Source organism: Juglans regia, chromosome 7 (assembly GCF_001411555.2).
Source record: "Juglans regia cultivar Chandler chromosome 7, Walnut 2.0, whole genome shotgun sequence".
In the NCBI taxonomy this organism is placed as follows: Eukaryota; Viridiplantae; Streptophyta; class Magnoliopsida; order Fagales; family Juglandaceae; genus Juglans; species Juglans regia.
This window is the reverse complement of record NC_049907.1, coordinates 30,375,258-30,393,996: the sequence shown is the minus strand read 5'-3', so window position 1 is coordinate 30,393,996 and position 18,739 is coordinate 30,375,258. Positions and strand designations below refer to the sequence as shown.

Here is an 18,739-nt window from a genome sequence, read left to right as displayed (position 1 = left end):
TTTAATTTTCTTCCATAATATAACTTTCCAGTCATATAAAAGTCTCACTGTCATGATTAAACTCCATTCACTCTCTAGGAATAATTTTATATATAATTATAAAATATATAAATATCGTATAATTATTTGTAAAAAAATAAAATTTATTATTAAAAAATTAATATTTTTTATTTAAGTCTAATATTTTATTCATTTTTTTAAATGATTATGCAGTAGTTGTATAATTTAAAATTATAAATATTTTTTCTCTATTTATAATAATTATAGAGTATGCAAATATTTTGTATTTTTTAATAAATATGAAATTTATATAACAATTATTTAAAAAAAAAAAACACACGATATTTGTCTAATAATTATATCTAACATTTTCGGTGAGGGAGTAATAGCGGGACTTATCCAAGAGGCGTGCCCAAAGAAGCCAGGGACAGGGGAGTGACAAGATGTGGGACAAGACCTTGTTGATAGTGTGGTGTAGTTAATGCGAAAGAGTAACGATATAAATACTTCTCGCACATGAGGAAACTAGAAGAACCCCTATAAATACTTCCAAAGGCCGCGAGCATTCTCTGTCACCACTTTTCTATTTGAGCTGGAGATTGCAATTAATCATGTTCAGATTCGAAAAATGTTTTATCTAATTTTATTATTATAATTTTTTAAATTTTAATATAAAATATAATCAATAATTTAATTTTTTTAAATTTTAATTCAATATTTTTAAATTTTAAAATAAAATAATATTAAAAAATAATATTCTAATAATATTTTTTTAAACTTTTATCTTTCATTTAAAATCATCTCATCTCATCTATGAATTCAAATTAGTCTAAAGTTTTGTTTGGATAGTGAAAATATTTTATCTCTTCTTATTATTTTAATTTTTTTAAAAAATATAATAAATAATTTAACTTTTTTAAATTTTAAAATAATAATATTAAAAATAATATTTTTTTTTAACTTTCATTTCAATTCAACTCGATAACTAAGAGACATGTAACTTAATTATCGGAGACGATGAACATCATCCCCTACTGAGGTCATTGCCAACGAATGAGCCCACCATCTTTGTTTGTGAACTTGCACAGTTTGGATTTGCAAGTCATCTCAGCTCATCTCATTACTATTCATTACTATTCAGCAACTTTAACTCATAAATCTCACTACTATTTACAACTCATTTCATTACTATTCACAATCCATCTCAACTCATCTCAGCTCATCTCAAGTCATCTTCGAATCCAAACGTCTCCTAGTCTCGTTTGTATTTTTTTAAATATAGGATAGATTGAGATTAAAGTTAAAAGTTGAATAGAATATTATTAAAATATATATTTTTAATATTATTTTTATTTTAAAATTTTAAAAGTTAAATTATATATTTTATTTTATTTTATATAAAAATTTAAAATAATTATAATAATTAAATAAAATAAATTTTAAAAAAATTATAAAAATAAACGAGGCCTACATACAAGATGTGAGCCTATCATTTCCTCGATAAATAGAATTTAGAAAAGAGTATTAGAGTATTTCATGTACTTACACTTACATTTTTACTTACAAAATTTATTTTGTTAATTTTATTTTATTTTATCATTTTTAACGTATTAAATAATTAACATGGAAAAAAATAAATTTTTTTATAAATTTTCTTAAATACATTTATCATTTTCGTTTATAAAAGGAAAAAATATATCCGATTGAAGCTGTGAGCATCTGCTAGACTGCTAGAGCCTTCGCTTTCAATCTTACAAAAAGACAATGCCGTAGCAATCATTGGGTGGATTCTTTACCATTTCAAAATGTAATCGCTTAGAACATTTTTATTGGATTAATTAAAAATTAAATTCAATGAAAATTTAGCTATTAGGTCATAAAATTTTTCACATTGAATTAGCTATATTCTAAATATTTAGAATATAGTTACAGTAAAGTCTAAACTAATTTCTAAATTTGAAACACACTATTCATTCATCAAATCCCTTTTATATTATTTTTTTCTCTCTCATTTTAATATCAATTATTTCTCTCTCCATTTTAAATGACAATTAAAAAAATATAATTAGAATACAATTACTAATTAATATATAATATTATGAATAGTAAAATATGATAAAATAAAATAAATTCATAATTAAAAAAATTAAAAAATTTTCAAAATTATTAATTACTCATTACTATATAATGAATAAATGGATAATTCAATTTGGAGATTTGATGTGAATAATCAAAGTTAAATTCATCTTATATTATTTTATTGTCATATAATAAAAAAATGGTTATTCCAATGTAGAAATTTATGTAAATGTAATAACTAAATGCTAAATTCATCTTGTATTCATAAAAAATATACTTTAATTTAGCTAATCCAATGAGAGTGCTCTAAGAAAAATATCTTCAAGAAATAAATAGTCGATAAAAGTCCTCATCTTTTTCAGAAGTTCCTATGGAACTTACGCAGGCGTAATTTGGCTATTGAGAGCACTTCAAATATTTTTAGAATATTTTATTATTATTTATTATTTTATTATTTTTAATCTATTTTTTATTATTATTTAATATTCTATCATTATTTTTTTATTACTATTAATAGAAGAGTAGGGTTACTATACCGCCTTACTTTTACCATTTTGTTTTTTTTTTATATTTTTTTAATACATTTAAATATTTTTAAAAAATAAAAAAAATACATAAATATACTTAAAATTACTAAATAAATAAAAAAAATTTAAACCGGCGGTCAACTTGAGCGGTCAAATAAGGGAGGCAAAATAGATTTTCTCTTAACAGAATACTTAAGAATATATTACTACTAAAACGCAACCTAAATCTTAGGTGTACAAGCCTTTCGCAAGTTATTTGTTTAAAAGTAGATCTCATAAGAAAAAGTGATGTTTCTGTTTTTTTTTCTCTTTCTATGGTAGGGTCCCATTTTTTATAAAGAGTCTGTAGAAAACCTTTTATATTTGAGATTTATAGAAATTATTACTCATAATTATTATTATTAAACCCAAGTGTAAGAGGATTGGTTGTCTTAAACTCGTCTGAAATCTTAAAACTGATCTTAACGTGAACCTAGCATTATTCAAGGGTAAAATAAGATTATAAATGTTTTCTATTATATAAACTCTTACAATCCTTTTAAAAGAAATGAGGAGTGATGATTGCCAAGTAACTAGCCCATCAAATTAGGTGCGATTTTGATAGAAAGAGTTTTGCTACCACTATATTTCACTTTTTTTTTAGTTTATTTTTGAGTTTATTTTTTAAAATTATTTTAAATTTTCTATTCATTATTCATATAATAAATATTTGATAAAAAAAAATTAAAAAAATTATGGAATGTAGAGTGTGAAGAGATTGTGAAGATTTATTCTGATAGAAAAGCACATTTGGGTAATCGAGAAAACCTACTAATTGCACCGATAATATATATATATATTTTTCTAAAGCATTTTTATGTATCTTTCTTAATATATATATAAATAAAAAATTTTATGTACAGTTATTTTTATATATTTTTTATGCATTCTGATAATGTGATTGACTGTATTATTTTTAAATAATACAGTCAATCACATTATCAGAATGCGTAAAAAATATGTAAAAATGACTATATGTAACATAATTTTAAAAAAATAAATGAACACAATACTAAAAATTAAACAAATACAAATCCTAAAAAAAAATCTAATCGATAGAAAATTCATTCCTATCATATTCCTTGATAGAATTCTGAATTGAAATCCAACCTAATAAAATTTAAAAAATTAAAGTTGAAAGCGAAATAATTGTGCAGGTTAAAATAGTCAAAAGGTAAATAGCGGAGGGATATTTCTGTCATGCAACCGAAAAAAGCAGCTAATCGCCCTTAAATCTCGGGACCGTTGGGGGGGACTTTTGGGCTTTTTGCAATTGAGACAACTGGACATTTCATTGCATGCTCTTCTTCGGAAAAATTAGAGTCACGCAGCGTTAAACAAAATACCGATCACAGCACCATTATCCACCGTACACGGAATAAAATGCTCTGGGACATCTACTAGGTTTGGGAGTAGCCGTTGACGAGAGGGGTCTACAGAACAGCCAAAACCTGACAAATGCAATAACGACCCGCCCGTAACTATAGTGCATCTTTTTGTTAATATTGTTAATATAATTTGCTTATTATTGGAGCTTAATGGGTATTTTCTTTTTCTCATATTAATAATGACGTCGTAGATGAAAAGGCCAAGGGGGGGATAATTTCAAGCCTTTGCCCTCGTCCCCCATTGGCAATATTCTGAGGTAAAATCAATCAATCAATGAGTAGAATTCGATTCCTCTGGAAATTTTGTCAAAGTGAATAATCTCACGAGGTTTTTAGATTTCTTTTTTCTAAAGCAGTCTTTTAAACAGCTTTGTACGATATTTTCGGCTTTGAGAGTGGCCCAGATCGCAGTCTCAGGTCTTTGGTTGTACCCAGAAGTTGAATTTCTGTCTCTTGAATTCGTGGGTATATCTTTAAATTTGAGATTTTTGGTTTCAATTTGGTGGATATAGTTTTGTTTTTCCTTTTGTTGGGTTTCGTTTCTTTAGAGTTCCTAAAAATTAAAATCTCCTAATTAAATCTGGAAAATTTGTTGTTTCTGATTCGTCAAAACATTGGCAACACATTTCCACTGTCGGAAAAACCATGGAATCTGCTAAATTCAACTGGTGTCTTTGGATTTTCCACTAGTCAGTTCTTGGAAACACCATAAGTGCACAATTCTTGGATAGTCTTGTGAATTTTAAGTTGTTTTGATGGTTGGGTCTGTAAGATTATGCCAAATTTGCCAATCTGAATTTCGATATCGACTTTCAGGGCCGGAGTTTTGGGTTTTCATAGAAAATGGGGGTTATGTCGAGGCGGGTTGTACCCGCCTGTGGCAACCTCTGTTTTTTCTGTCCTTCGCTGCGGGCAAGGTCAAGACAGCCGGTGAAACGGTACAAGAAGATGCTTGCTGACATATTGAAGGTGACTTTTCTGCTTCACGCAACATCATCATCCTTCAAATTAATATCCTTCAGAGGCTCATTTATTGATATTTTTGTTTGTTTGGAAGAAGGGTTGACCTGGAAAATCTATGATTGGAATTGGTCTTGGGGCTACTAAAACCAAGTATGCGCCATCCAGCACTAGTTGGATCTGAAGTTTTTTTCCCTTTACAATTAGTTTTATGTTTATTATTCCTATGACTTATGCCAGCGGTGTGTGTTGCCTAATCATGAAGCTGTAGACATTGTAAGATTCATCACTGTTACTGTTACATTCTTATATTATTACTTATATTAATAAGTAGATATTATTAAAAAAATGCATCAGGCATAGACCACGTAGAGGAAACATACAAGAGGAGAATATGCATAACTAGAAATAGAAATGTTCTTAGACTATTACTATTAGTAGGGAATTCCTTTTTATGAGTAAATCTTGTAAAGAGTTAGTTGGGGAAGTAAGTAGAGGTGTGATTCTCCATATTAAGTGTGTGTAGGTGGTGAATGAGATCTCACATTATTAGTGGGGGAGAAGCTTTTTTATTTTTATTTTTTAATAATGATTCGAAGTGGTTCCACTTGTACCATTGGCTAATCTTAGAATATTAAGGCCCAAATGTGGCTTTGGACTTCTTTAGGTCGTTACAAATGGTATTAAAGTTATCCTAACCAGAATTATGGGACTTGGGCCGTGCCATCTATGATGTAATAGTCTGGATAAGGACATTTGGAAACTTGGGGGGGGGGGGGGGTTAGATTGTGATACCCCCATATTGAATGAGTGTTGGTGGTGAATTGGATCCCACATTGCTTGGGAGGAAGAAGTTCTTATTCTTTATAATAATTCCAATTGTACCATTAACTAGTCTTTTTCGAATATAGGTCCAAATGTGTGTTGGTTCTTCCTTGGGTCGTTATTAGAGGAGGGAGGCTCAGGAAATTTCAGCTTTGTGGTCTCAATTACTTATGATCCCCAAACCACCCTCATTTCCCCTCCCCCCACCCTATCCCAGCAAAGCAAAGAAAAGAAAAGCATGCTTCTGATATGCTTATTGTTTCCAATTTGTATATGGCAGGAAGCTGAACCAAGTGATAGAAAAATTGGGAAACTTTGTGAATATGCTTCTAAGAACCCATTACGTGTCCCCAAGGTAAGGCTCTTTGTTCTTTTTTTCAATTGTGTATTTTTATTTTCCAATATTCTCTTTCATATTTATTAGAAATTGCTTGAATTCAACGCATGCTCTTTATTTTCTGTTATACTCATTTTCATAAACCATCTGTTCTTACAAATATTTGTTTAGGTTTGCTACATGCTGGTGCTATCATTAGTTACTCTTTCATGTTGTTTTCCAATTACTGAATTAGTTTTAAATCAATAATTTAATGCTCTTTCTTCTCATTGGTTGCCCTGCTTATTTAAGATGGGCTGTGTTATTATGCCAAAAATTTCACATTTTTCCAGAAATTTTTGGCATTGTTGATCGGCTCAAATGGGTAGATTATATGTCTAGGTCAAAACTTGATGAAAAATGATTGAGGTTTTCAGCATTTGTTACTTATAAAAAAAAAAAAGGGGGTTTTCAGCATTTGAAGTTTCCATAATCATGTCAAGGTGTAGGTGCCCATCACAAAAAGAAGAATTTCTATTTGCTTCACTCATGTCTTTTAGTGTTGTCTCTGCAGATTACCAATCAACTAGAGCAGAGATGTTACAAGGATTTGCGGAGTGAGAACTTTGGAACTCTGAAAGTTGTGTTGTGCATTTATAGGAAATTGCTATCGTCATGTAAAGAGAATATGTAAGTTTGATGGATTCTAGTCTTAGTTTGATGGGCTTAATTTCCATGATTTTCTTGTGTCATTTTCTCTTTCTAGATAGGATCTCTCTTTTATAAATTTTGTGTACTTTGATTCTGCCTTTTGTACTTTTTAATTGATTTTTTATTACTTTTTTTTTTTTTTGATAAGTAAGAAGTAAGTTCCATTGATATGAATGAAAAATAGGCATAGCCTATGTACACATGGAGTATACAAAAGAAAAATATCTAAATACATTCTAAAAGCACTACATTAAAGATAAAAAATCATGCACATTGTTTCCATTAAGGACAATAGCTGAAAGCCATAGGAGTAAAGTGTGTAGAAAAAAATTTTGAACTCCGCCATTGTTCTCTCGCTATCTTCAAACCACCTCGCGTTCCTCTCCATCCAAATACACCACATAATGCATAAATGTATCATCTTCCAAACTGCTGCCACCTGGGGATAGCTTTGAATGCCCTTCCAGTAGGCAAGCATATCAGCCACCTTTGACGGCATAACCCAAGCAACATTCACTCTACTAAATATCCCATCCCACAGCTCTCTTGTCACCTCACAATGCCATAAAAGATGGTTTACTGATTTTCCGTGTTTTTTGCACATATAACATCAATCCATCACAATAATGCCCCTCTTCCGTAAGTTGTTTGTGGTTAGAATATTCCCTAGGGCTGCAATCCACATAAAGAAGGCCACTTTGGAGGGGTACGTGAGACCTCCAAATGCTCTTCCACGAGAAAGGTATATTACCTTGTGAAGCCAACATTTTATAATATGCCTTCACTATGAACTTCTTGCTGCTACTGGTTCTCCATTATATTCTATCAACCTGTGCCATTGTCTCTTCTGAGGAATGTAGCAAGCTGAAAAATTCTGCAACGGTAGACAGCTCCTAGTCATTGTTATCCCGAGTGAATAGAATGTTCCACTGATAGGAACCATGAGCAAACACTAGCACGTCTACCACTGCAGCCTCCCTATTAGCTGCAATACTATAGAGAGCTGGGAAGGCCATCTGCAAAGAGCATTCCTCAACGCCAAATATCATGCCAAAACCTGATTCTGGTACCATGTCCAACACATAACGGATGTTTTCAAAACACTGCCAACACCCCCCCCCCAAAAAAAAAAAATCTCCACAAACCCACGCCATACTGCCCCCTCACTAAATTAGTGCACCAAACACCCCAAGCACCTCCATGATACCTCTATAGCCATTTCTCCAATAACGCTTTGTTGAAAGTCTTTAGACTACGCACACCCAAACCTCCACTCAATATTAGGGAACAAACTTTATTCCAATTTACAAGATGAAATTTGTTTTTCTCCCCCAAACCACCCCACAAGAAAGCTTGAAATAACTTCTCGATCCTATTCGCCACCCCAACAGGCAACGGAAATAGAGATAGGAAATAGGTCGGGAGATTAGATAAAGTGCTTGAGATTAGTGTAATCCTCCCTCCCTTCGATAGATACAATCATTTCCCCAGCCAACATTTTCTCTACTTTCTCAATAACCCCTTCCCAAATAGCTCTTGCTTTGAAAGTCGCCCCCAAGGGGAGGCCCAAATATTTCATAGGCAGAGAAGACATTTTACACCCCAAGAGATCTGCTAGGTTGCTGATTTGAGGCACCCCACCCACCGCCACCATATCCGATTTGCCAAGGTTGACCTTAAGTCCCGACACGGCTTCAAAGCATAACAAAAGTGCTCGTAGAGCTTGAATTTGGCCCAACTCTGCTTTATAAAAGAGGAGTGTATCATCTGCAAATAAAAAATGTGAGATCATAATAGAGCCATTTGTACCATTACCTACCAAAAATCCAGTTAAGAAACTACCCTCAATAGCAGCGTTCACCATCTGGCCAAGTGCTTCCATGACAATAACGAAAAGGAATGGAGACAAAGGGTTCCCCTTGCCTCAGTCCGTGAGAACTGTTAAAGAAACCCGCAGGGGTACCATTAACTAATACTGAGAATCGGGCAGTAGTAATACAATGACAAATCTAAGAAATCTACCTATCACCAAAACCGCACCTCCTAAGAGAGTAAAGGAAGAAATCCCAATTTACGTGATCATATGCTTTCTCCATATCAAGCTTACATAGGATGCCTGGTGTGCCCTCCGTCAACCTGTGATCCAAGCACTCATTGGCAATGAGAACTAAATCAAAGATCTACTGCCCCCGTACAAAGGTGTTTTGAGGTTTTGAAATAATTTGCTCCATCACCAAACTTAATCGATTAGCCAGAACTTCTAAAATAATTTTGTAAACCCCACTTACAAGGCTTATAGGTTAGAAATCCTCCACTTCCATCTCCCTATGTTTCTTCGGTATGAGGGCTAAGAACATCGCATTAAGGCATTTCTCAAATTTTTTGAAGGCATGGAATTCAAGAAAAATCTACATTACATTACCTTTCACAATCTCCCAACAATGTTGGAAGAAGCCCCATCCGGCCCAGGCGCTTTGTCTCAATAGTGTTGTTGCGCCTATGTGGATTAGCCATTCTATGAAAGAACTTTGTACATTTATCCCCTTCTTTTAACCAAAGAGCCTTGGATTTTTGTTGCCACGAGGTCTCCTCCATCAACAACACCCTCTCCAGTTCAGTCTTCACCACACTCATCCTCAACAGTACCTCTTTGGAAGTATCTCCTATCAATACCTGCCCCTCCAACTCCTGTAACTCCTCCATAAGAGTAGTCTTCTGGTTGACAATACTGCCAAATACTTCCATGTCCCACCTATTTAAATCTTGCTTTAAAGCCTTAAACTGACCTGCAAGAATAAAGCTAGGGGTACCTGTGAGCTGATAAGAAGACCACCAAGAACAAATTTTCTCAGCAAACCTGTCCACTGTTAACCACATATTTTCAAACTTGAAATACTGGCGGTCGCTATGAACTCCACCACAATCTAACAAAATAGGAAAATGATTCGAACAAACCCAGGCCAGCCGTTTCTGCCTCAGCTCCGAAAAGTGGGCTTCCCAAGAAGGAGAAATAATAAACCTGTCAAGTCTCGACCACCCCCTGCTATTGGACCATGTGAACTCATCCCCAACAAGGGGGAGATCCATAAGGTCCAAATCAAATATAAACTCAAAAAACTCCTCCATAGCTGTAGAAGTGTGAGAGTTACCTGATCTCTCGCTCGGGAAGCGAGTGATGTGGAAATCCCCACCCATACACCACGGCACGTCCCATAGACAATATAAGCCCGCCAACTCCTCCCAAATTCTTCTCCTCTCTCTATCCAAATAAGGCCCTTAAACCTACATAAGCCCATTCCCTCCCATCTACTACATTTTTAAAAATATTAGCAACCGAAAAAGTCCCAACGCACTCCTCAATCGCCTCCACCACCCTTTTATCCCCACATTAAGAGAACACCCCCAGCCGCTCCTACCGAAGGCAAATAAGACCAACATATGTACGAACACCCCCACAAGCTGCAAATAAGTCTTCTATCAACGATCCCCAATTTTGTTTCTTGAAAACACACCACATCAATCTTCCACGATCGCAATAAAGATTTAATGCAGAGGCGCTTATTACTTTCATTCTATCCCTTCCACCACTCCCCTCCTTCACGTCAGAATTTATAAAGTATTCAGGCCTTTTAAGTTCCCTATCTGTCTTAGTGGCGGACTTCGATCGAATATGTTCAATGGCAACAAGGAGAGCCTTGAATTGTTCTTCAAAGCCTAGAAAAGACACCCCAAGACAAGCTTGCAGGTCCTCCACTTTCTTATACACCCAATCTGAAATGAACTGGTCTGAATTCAGATTTGGGCGAAGCATGCGTATAGGTTCAGCGTCTCCCCCGTTAATGCACTCCCCTTCACAGATACCTAACTGTAGATCTACCCCTTTTGGCTCCTTCACAAAAAGCTCATAATTCTCCAGGTGCCACTTGTGAAGTTTGCGACCTGTTCTGTGCAGATCCTGTGGCGGTGGGGGCTACAGAGGACGACAACAAGGCCTTCGCATCTGCCAGTTAGTCTTCTCAGTCAAAGAATCACCATCCAACATTATCTATGTATGCCTAGCCGTCGTTGTCGTCGAAGGGACAATAGTGGCGGTTGTTGTCGAAGAGAGAACAGAGACCGCCATCAACCTATTCTGTGTAGGTCCCGTGATGGTGGGGCTACAGGAGCAACATAACTCAACTCCGCTCCCCTTTGCTCCGATACGACTTCAGCCGACAACAAGGCTACCACCGGCACTTCCATGGCCTTCGACGAGGCCATCTAGGTCTTCGCCGGCGATGGTGGCTCGTGTTTGTACTCCGATGGGCCCCCTTCGTGCTGGGTCTTCTTGCACCAGGAAAGGCCCGTCTACTTCGCCATCCTCTTGGGCTGAAGCCCAGTTCCTCAACCCACCACCTTTGCCTTCCCTTTGGACTGACCCATAACTTGGGCTTTACCTACAGGCCCACCCAACTGACCCTTTCCCACATCCTTTGTTTGATCTACATACGGGCTAGGGCCCGAGCCCATGCACCACTCCCCTTTAGAAAGCCCTTCAACGTAGCGTTTCAACTTATAGAGTTGATCAGACATGTACTTCATCCTCCACTGCATATTGTGCAGTTCCTTCAACACTCTTTCTACTTTCTGCACCAACCATGCTCTGTCATCTCCTTCACCATACTGATTTCCTATCGAAAAAAAGTTGCCGTCTGACTTTCGTAAGTCTGTTTTCTCTGGTTTTCGCACGTCTTGAGACGACTCCAAAGCCTCCCTGTACGACCGAGGCGGTGGTGGAAGGAAAGTTTTACCACCTTCTCCTCCAACCTCCTGTAGCACTACCGCTAGATTTCTCCACCTCGCTTCATCCCTATCCTCCGGGATAAAAATGAGATTGCGACGGCCTCCCCCACCATACTCCACCAAGGCCATGTAAAAGCCACGAGAGTTTGAACACCGGTGTGCGGTGAAAGCTCTACCTCCTTCACGTTGAGCAGAGTAAAACTCATTGCTTCCCTTTTTCGCACATCCCTCCAGAGTTCTCGATAACCAACAGACAATGTCTAAACCGAAACTTAGGCTTTTCACAACCTTCCAACCTTTCTCTGTGATGAGCACCTCACGCCCCTCTCTTTTCAGTTCGAACACCTTCGATTCAATGACAATACATTGCATGGGAGGCATCTTCCTTCCAAATAATAATCCACCAGCAGAAACACCGTCAAGAGGCCACAACCACCATCTTAGTCGCGAAAATACTTTTGGAAGTTTTTACGTATGGAAAGAAAAAAGAGGAGAGAGAAAATTGACTACACTATGAATAAAAAGTAATTTTTATTACTTATAAAATAATAAAAAAATTTTTTATTTGGGATATAAACAAATTGTGTCGTTTTCATTCCATTTTTTCAACCATTGAGGGGTAGGCAGACAAGAGTTTGGAAACGTAATTTTTTTTTATTAGTGTAAATAAGATTTTATTAATGAGGACTAGGCATAGCCCAAGTACATGAGAGATATACAAGAGCAACACCTAAGCATGAGTGACTAGATATACAAGGAAATCATGGATATTCAGATCATTGAAGTCTAATACAACTGACCAATGAAATAAAGTGTTAAAAAAGAAAACTCTAAGCTCATCCATTGACCGCTCGCGATCTTTAAAGTTTCTATCGTTCCTCTCCCTCCAAAGACACCACCATAGGCAAATGGGGACCATCTTCCATATGGCTGAGATTTGTGAGTCGCCACGCAAGCCCCTCCAACTTGCTGGAAAATCAACTACATTTCTTGGCATCACCCAAGCTACCCCCATTCTAGCAAAGAACTCATTCCATAAGGTCATGACCACCTCACAGTGGAGGAGTAAATTATCCAGAGGTTCTCCACTTTTTTTGCACATGCAACACCACTCTACTATGATGATCCGGCGTCTTTGTAGGTTGTCAAATTTGAGGATCTTCCCCTAGCAAGCTGTCCATACAAAGAAAGTTGCTTTCAAAGGTGCCTTAGTCTCTAGATACTCTTCCTTGGGAATGAAAGTTTGGAAACGTGAAATACTGATGTAGAAAATTCTGCACTAGATAGATCAATGTATTTAGCTGACTATTGGGTGTTGACCCTGAAAGAGGTTTCAAGTTTCTGCCAGGGATCAATCCCTCCTTGTGGTCCCGCTTGGCTTTTACATGAGAGGCGACTCAATCAAATAGTATATAGCTTCTTATGTTTTGATTATTACTTTGATTGCCTAAGTGATGTTGCAAAATTTTCTTAAAAAACTCTTGACAGAGAACCTTATAATTTTCTAGCGATTAGTATTGCTAGTGTTCGTACTTGCACATGACAAAGAAGCTTCAGTAGCAGAGCTCATGGAGAGGGATGGTGATTTACTCCAATGGAATGTGAGCTTCTCTAGGGTGGCCCAAGATTGGGAAGTCAACAACTTTGAAGATTTCTTCCAGCTCTTATGCTCTATGAGACCGAGCACTCAAGGAGTTGATACTTTATAGTGGATACCTACCAGGAAAGGTACATTTTCAGTTCGTTCTTTTCTATAAGGCCCTCATACAACCGCAGAATAATCACTTTCCATGGAGATGAATTTGGAGAAACAAGGCCCCTCCTAGGGCGGCATATTTTGCATGGACAACATCTCTGAGGAAGATTTTGACAATGGATAACTTATGGAAACACGGGGTGATAGTGGTGGAAGGGTGCTATATGTGTAAACAAAGTGGGGAGACTGTGGACCATCTTATACTACATTGCGAGATTGCTAGAGCATTATGGGTCGATGTATTCAGAAGGGTAGAGCTCTGGATGCCTGTTGTAGTGGTCGAGCTTCTGGCATGTTGTTCGAACCTCGGCGTCATTCCACAAATTTCACCTGTGTGGAAAATGATTTTTATCTGTATTCTATGGTGCATTTGGAAGGAACGAAATGACAGAACATTCGAAGACATGGAGCATTCATTGGAGGAGATTAGATTACTATATGTTAAAACTCTTTTTCTTTGGGCCAAAGCTGTAGATTTCAAGGACCTCGATTTTCATGATTTTCTTGTTTCTATTTCTTCCTCCTAAATAGGTGTTAACTCTTATATACCCCTTGTGTACTTAGACTATGCCTATTTGCATTAATATAATTTAGCCGTTTACTTGTAAAAAAAAATTTTCCTATACCAAAGAGACTGCAGTGAAGTGAGTCCTCAATGGGCTCAGCATAAGAACCTCCCATTTTTGGTATTTTTTTTTTTGGGGGGGGGGGGGGGGGGGGCAGGTTTGTTGCATTTCTAAGTATTTCTTCATTATGAAGTCAATAATGATATACAAAGAGTAAATTTGCAAAAATTTTGGCAGTCCATATATGTCTAATGCTGCTTTATCATTGCTTAAGATTTATTTCTCGATAAGAATCTTCCAGAGATGAGTTTAGAGACAGCTTAGGCCACTTTGTGGTAACTAATTGTAGAAACCCCCCATTTTTAACATAACTTTAAGTGTTATTGGAGGCTCTTTCCTGGACTAAATGGTTGTTGTTATTCTGATTTAGAAATATCACAACTACTTTAGTGGGAAGGGAAAGCGATGGAGACAAGGACTTGTAAGATTGAGGGAAAGAGAGAGTTGGTGATACGTCTCAGGAAATGTTGCATTATCCTTGCTACTTTGCAGTAGAGTAGTCTCACGAAATGTAGACAGAAGTCTTATAGCGAGAAAGTTCACTTATTGAATATTCTGTTTGCTTGATTGCTTCTGTATTGTTGTTAATTGATTGTTTCTTCACTTTCCACTTGAAAATGAAGTATTATTTGTGCTGATATTGAGCGGAGGATTTCAATATGTGCAGGCCACTATTTGCTAGCAGTTTATTAGGGATTGTTCGTACTCTTTTAGAACAAACTCGACAGGAGGAAATGCAGATTTCAGGTTGCAATACTCTAGTTGACTTTATAAATAGCCAGGTACGTAATGGATAGAAGGATTAAGTTTTGATCGGAATCATTTTGACATAGCTATAAATCTATTAATAACGTGGCTTATGCACTTGGTTTGAGTGCATATGGGGAACTCGTTCAATGGGCCCCTGACAGAATTTACCACCCTGTTAGTGAAAATTGTAAATTTTCATGCAGAGACACTTTTTAATATTGTTGACATTGACTAGGGGTGACAATATATGACACTATTCGTGAACCCAACATGAATACAACACGAAATTAACGGATTTGAGTTTGATGTTAACGAGTTCAGGTCGAAACGAGTTGACCCGTTAAGACACGATTTATTAACTGGTCAATAATGGGTTAACCCACTTGACACGAAATCAACCCTTTTTGACCCGTTTAGATTTTATTTCAAAATTAAAATTTTATTATTGTTAAGTTGTATATTGATGTTTCTCAGTTTGAATATGTTTTATGTTTTTATTGTTGGGATTGTAATTTTAGGTCTAAGCTCATATTTATTATTGTATGGATTGTAATATTAGTTTTATTATATGTTAAAATTTGAAAAATATTGATATATATTTTTTAAAATATTGTTGCTGCTAATAAATATATGTTTTAGTTTTTATGTAAAATTATGTTAATTTGTTTAAATGAATTATACATGTTAGTTCAATTCATTTAGATGAAATGGGTTTAAATGGGTCATGTTGTGTTAATTTATTTCTAATTATTTATTAAACGGGTCAAAACGAGTGACATCGATCCGTTATTTAAATGGGTTGGATTAGAGTTTGAAAGTTTAACTGTTTAGCTTAACAGTTCAGGGTCGGGTTGACCTATATAGTCGAATGTTCATGACTTGACACGATATGAATACGGCCCAAAAACACGATTTGCCACTCCTAACATTGACAAGATAATAAATGGGAGTGGTTGAAATGAATGGCTAAAGATTGGATATTTGATTTGGAATCTACTGATGCTACAGGAGGATCTGTTGGGTGCTCCCCATATTGCTTTAGTCCATACATTTTCCATGTTAATTCTTTCTATAAGTTAGGCCATACATCGCATATGACATTATCTGTTTGTCATTAGTTAGTTGATACTGACCTTTGGAAATAAAAGTAGATGGATAATACATACACATTCAACTTAGAGGGGCTCATTCCCAAACTTTGTCAATTGGCTCAAGAAGTTGGAGATGATGAAAGAGCTCTACGTTTACGTTCAGCAGGACTGCAAGCTTTGGCTTTTATGGTACAATTCTTTTTCCCAATAAAATGTCACTTCTAAAAAAAATTGCTCAAGCTTCTGCATTGGCATATGCTCAAACATCTACAGGCTACTCTTTTTCTTTTTCTTGCCCTTGACCTTTTCTTACTTGAGATATCCCTATGTTTAGTGTGTACATTTGAAATTATTCAATTCATTACCTGCTCTCTTTTTTTCTAAACGAGTCTTACATGGAAAAGAAGTTGACATCGTATAGCTATGCTATCAACTTGTCTGTACTATAACACTCGTGTTGGTAAAATTTAAACAGTGGAATGATGATCAAATTATTACTTGCTTGATAATTGTATGGTACACCACATTGTAGCATCAAGTACTCCTATTGTGTCGAGTTATGGGATCAATATGATGAGATTCTATTAGCCTTATATTACACCAGATTGAAAGCTGTATCAATTCAATCTTTTTGTCATACTGTATTACAGGATTGACCTCTCTGTGTACATGGCACTTAGATGTGCAACTTGTGTATGGTTTGTCTCTGCCTTGGGCCAAACAATTATTTTTTTCCCTTTTAGAAGTAATCTCCCATGCCATTTCCTTATTCACTGTTTTACATTATCTAGTTGGAGTATAGCTTTCATTTTCTTTTGTCCTGTCTTCCTCATTGTCGTTTTGGGGCCTACTCGATGCTAAAAAGGGGGAAGGAGGGTAAGGTTTTCTCTCCGTACAATATTCTCTTTTCTTGGTTTTCTTGTGTTTTGCTGCTGTGTTGGTATTTTCTGGTGTGATTAACATGCAGTTACAGTGGTGATTAGCATGTAGTCTGGTGTAGATTTTAGATAATTTGCCTTTAATGGCGTTTGTGGGAGTTTGATCGTGGGATCTAGTTTAGAAGAGGAGGTTTCTTTGCCTTTAAGGGATTTTAATCCTAGTATGAGATGTTTTTCAATATTGAATCAAAGCTTTTCGAGGTGGATAGGAATGGCAGGTACGTGATTCTTACAGAGAAGGGGTGGAAAGGGATAAAAAAGTTGAACTTAAGTCTGGGAACAGTACGCTGGTTTTTTAATGCATTGGAGGTGTGCTTGAAGAAGGAGGGTAAGGGCTTTTACTCTGCATATAGGGATGGAGACAGGGGCTACATTGCGCAACGGTGTTCCAACTCGCGGGGAGAATACATGGCGCTGGTGGAGTATTGTGGAGGGGGTCGTCGAAACTGTGTCTTCATACCAGGGGATAAGGATAGAGTTGGATGGAGAAAATTAGCGATGGAGCTGAAGGAAGCTGGAAGTGGTGGTGGGGTTCAGTTACCACCAATCACAACTGTGCAGAATTCAAACTTGCGCTCATACAGTGATGTTTTGCGGGGGAGCAGAGAAGTGGAGAAGTTTCGAGACGTAAACTATGCAGAGAAAATGGGTTTGGTGAAGAAAGGTCCCGTCACTTCTGCGGGTAATGACCTGTTGCGGGATGGAGTTGGCAGAGACGTGGTCGCGCTGAAAGAAGAAAACGTGTTGAAGGCGTTAAGTGATATGGAGGAGCAATTGGGAGAGTTAGCAAATAAGGTGGGATGGCTAAAACGGTGTGTTGAAGTTAAAGGCATAGCGAGACTGGGCTTGGATCATGGACGGGATATTGAAGATCAATGGGCCAAGGAAAACGCTGGTAAGGGGAAGGGTAAAATACTAGGCCGGGAAGTTGGGTTTCAGCCCAACAAGACCCAAAAACAATCGGGCCCTTTCTGGAGGCAGACATTCAACCGGACCCGAGAGGAAGTTGGAGGTCCATCGGGGGATGGAACTGTGCCGTCGCTTTCGGTGTTGCCACAGACAACATCGACGAAGGTGGTAGTCCCTACAACGGAGGTTGTGGTACAGGCAAAGGTTTTGAAAATCGCACAGAAAGGTGCGACGGAGGCTAGCGATTTTACGACGCTGTCTCTGGGGCCTGAAATTCATGTGAGGGAGGAGATGGGTCCATCCCACTCGAATGGGTTGTTACAGGGGTCAACGAAGGGGGATTCTCAGACACATTTGAGTAACGTAACAGTGACAGAGCTGCTTTCGGAGTTGCCTCAGACAACTTCGCCGAATGTAATAGAGTCTATGGCGGAGGTAGTGGTGCAGGAAATTGTTTCGGATATCGCACAGAAAGGTGCGACAGAGGCAGAGAGACCTATGGCGACGCCTTTGGGGCTTGAGATTAATGCGAGGGAGGAGATGGGTTCACCCCTCACGAGTGGGCTGTTACAGGGGTCAGCGACGGGGGTTATACAGACCTCTCTGGAACAGAAATCTACGATGGAAACTAGCGGCATTTCTACGATGGAAACTAGCGGCATTTCTACAGATGGATTGCTACAGAATTCAGCTATGTCTCAAATGGTTGTTGGAGAACTCCTTGTTGGACAGAAATCAAATTCAAAGGTTAATGATATAGTCGGTTCAAATAGAGATGGAGAAGCAAGTATAGAAGGTATTAACATGCAGTTGGGGTTTTGTGAAGGGGATTGCATGGATAATAGAGAGGCTGAACCATTAAGAATGCTTCCTCCTAGCCCCAATTCTGACATTATCCCTGATTGGGTTCTCAAGAAAGTGGATGAATTGCAATTATGTACTGGGGTGTCTTGTACAGGTTTTGAAGAGCAGTTTTGGGCTCTCATTATAGCCATTGAAGAGAGTAGATTGAAGTCGGCTACAAAGAGAGAAAGGGAGCTTA

The 18,739-nt window shown here is 36.9% G+C and overlaps 1 protein-coding gene across 4 annotated transcripts in view; it reads left to right on the top strand.

Moving 5' to 3' along the window:
* Nucleotides 1-4,205: 4,205 nt before the first annotated feature.
* LOC108979953 (protein SEMI-ROLLED LEAF 2) overlaps nt 4,206-18,739 on the top strand; it is a 31,064-nt gene continuing 16,530 nt past the window's right edge. The window contains exons 1-7 of one of the 4 annotated variants that reach the window (XM_018950759.2): nt 4,214-4,290; nt 4,402-4,498; nt 4,850-5,002; nt 6,099-6,173; nt 6,709-6,824; nt 14,677-14,791; nt 15,911-16,039. In XM_018950759.2, the coding sequence (XP_018806304.1) occupies nt 4,877-5,002; nt 6,099-6,173; nt 6,709-6,824; nt 14,677-14,791; nt 15,911-16,039 (561 nt within the window). In that variant the 5' untranslated portion in view covers nt 4,214-4,290; nt 4,402-4,498; nt 4,850-4,876. Of the gene's footprint in view, nt 4,291-4,310; nt 4,499-4,849; nt 5,003-6,098; nt 6,174-6,708; nt 6,825-14,676; nt 14,792-15,910; nt 16,040-18,739 lie in introns of those variants that run through there. The other 3 variants (XM_018950785.2, XM_035692659.1, XM_018950763.2) reach the window with 3 other exon arrangements.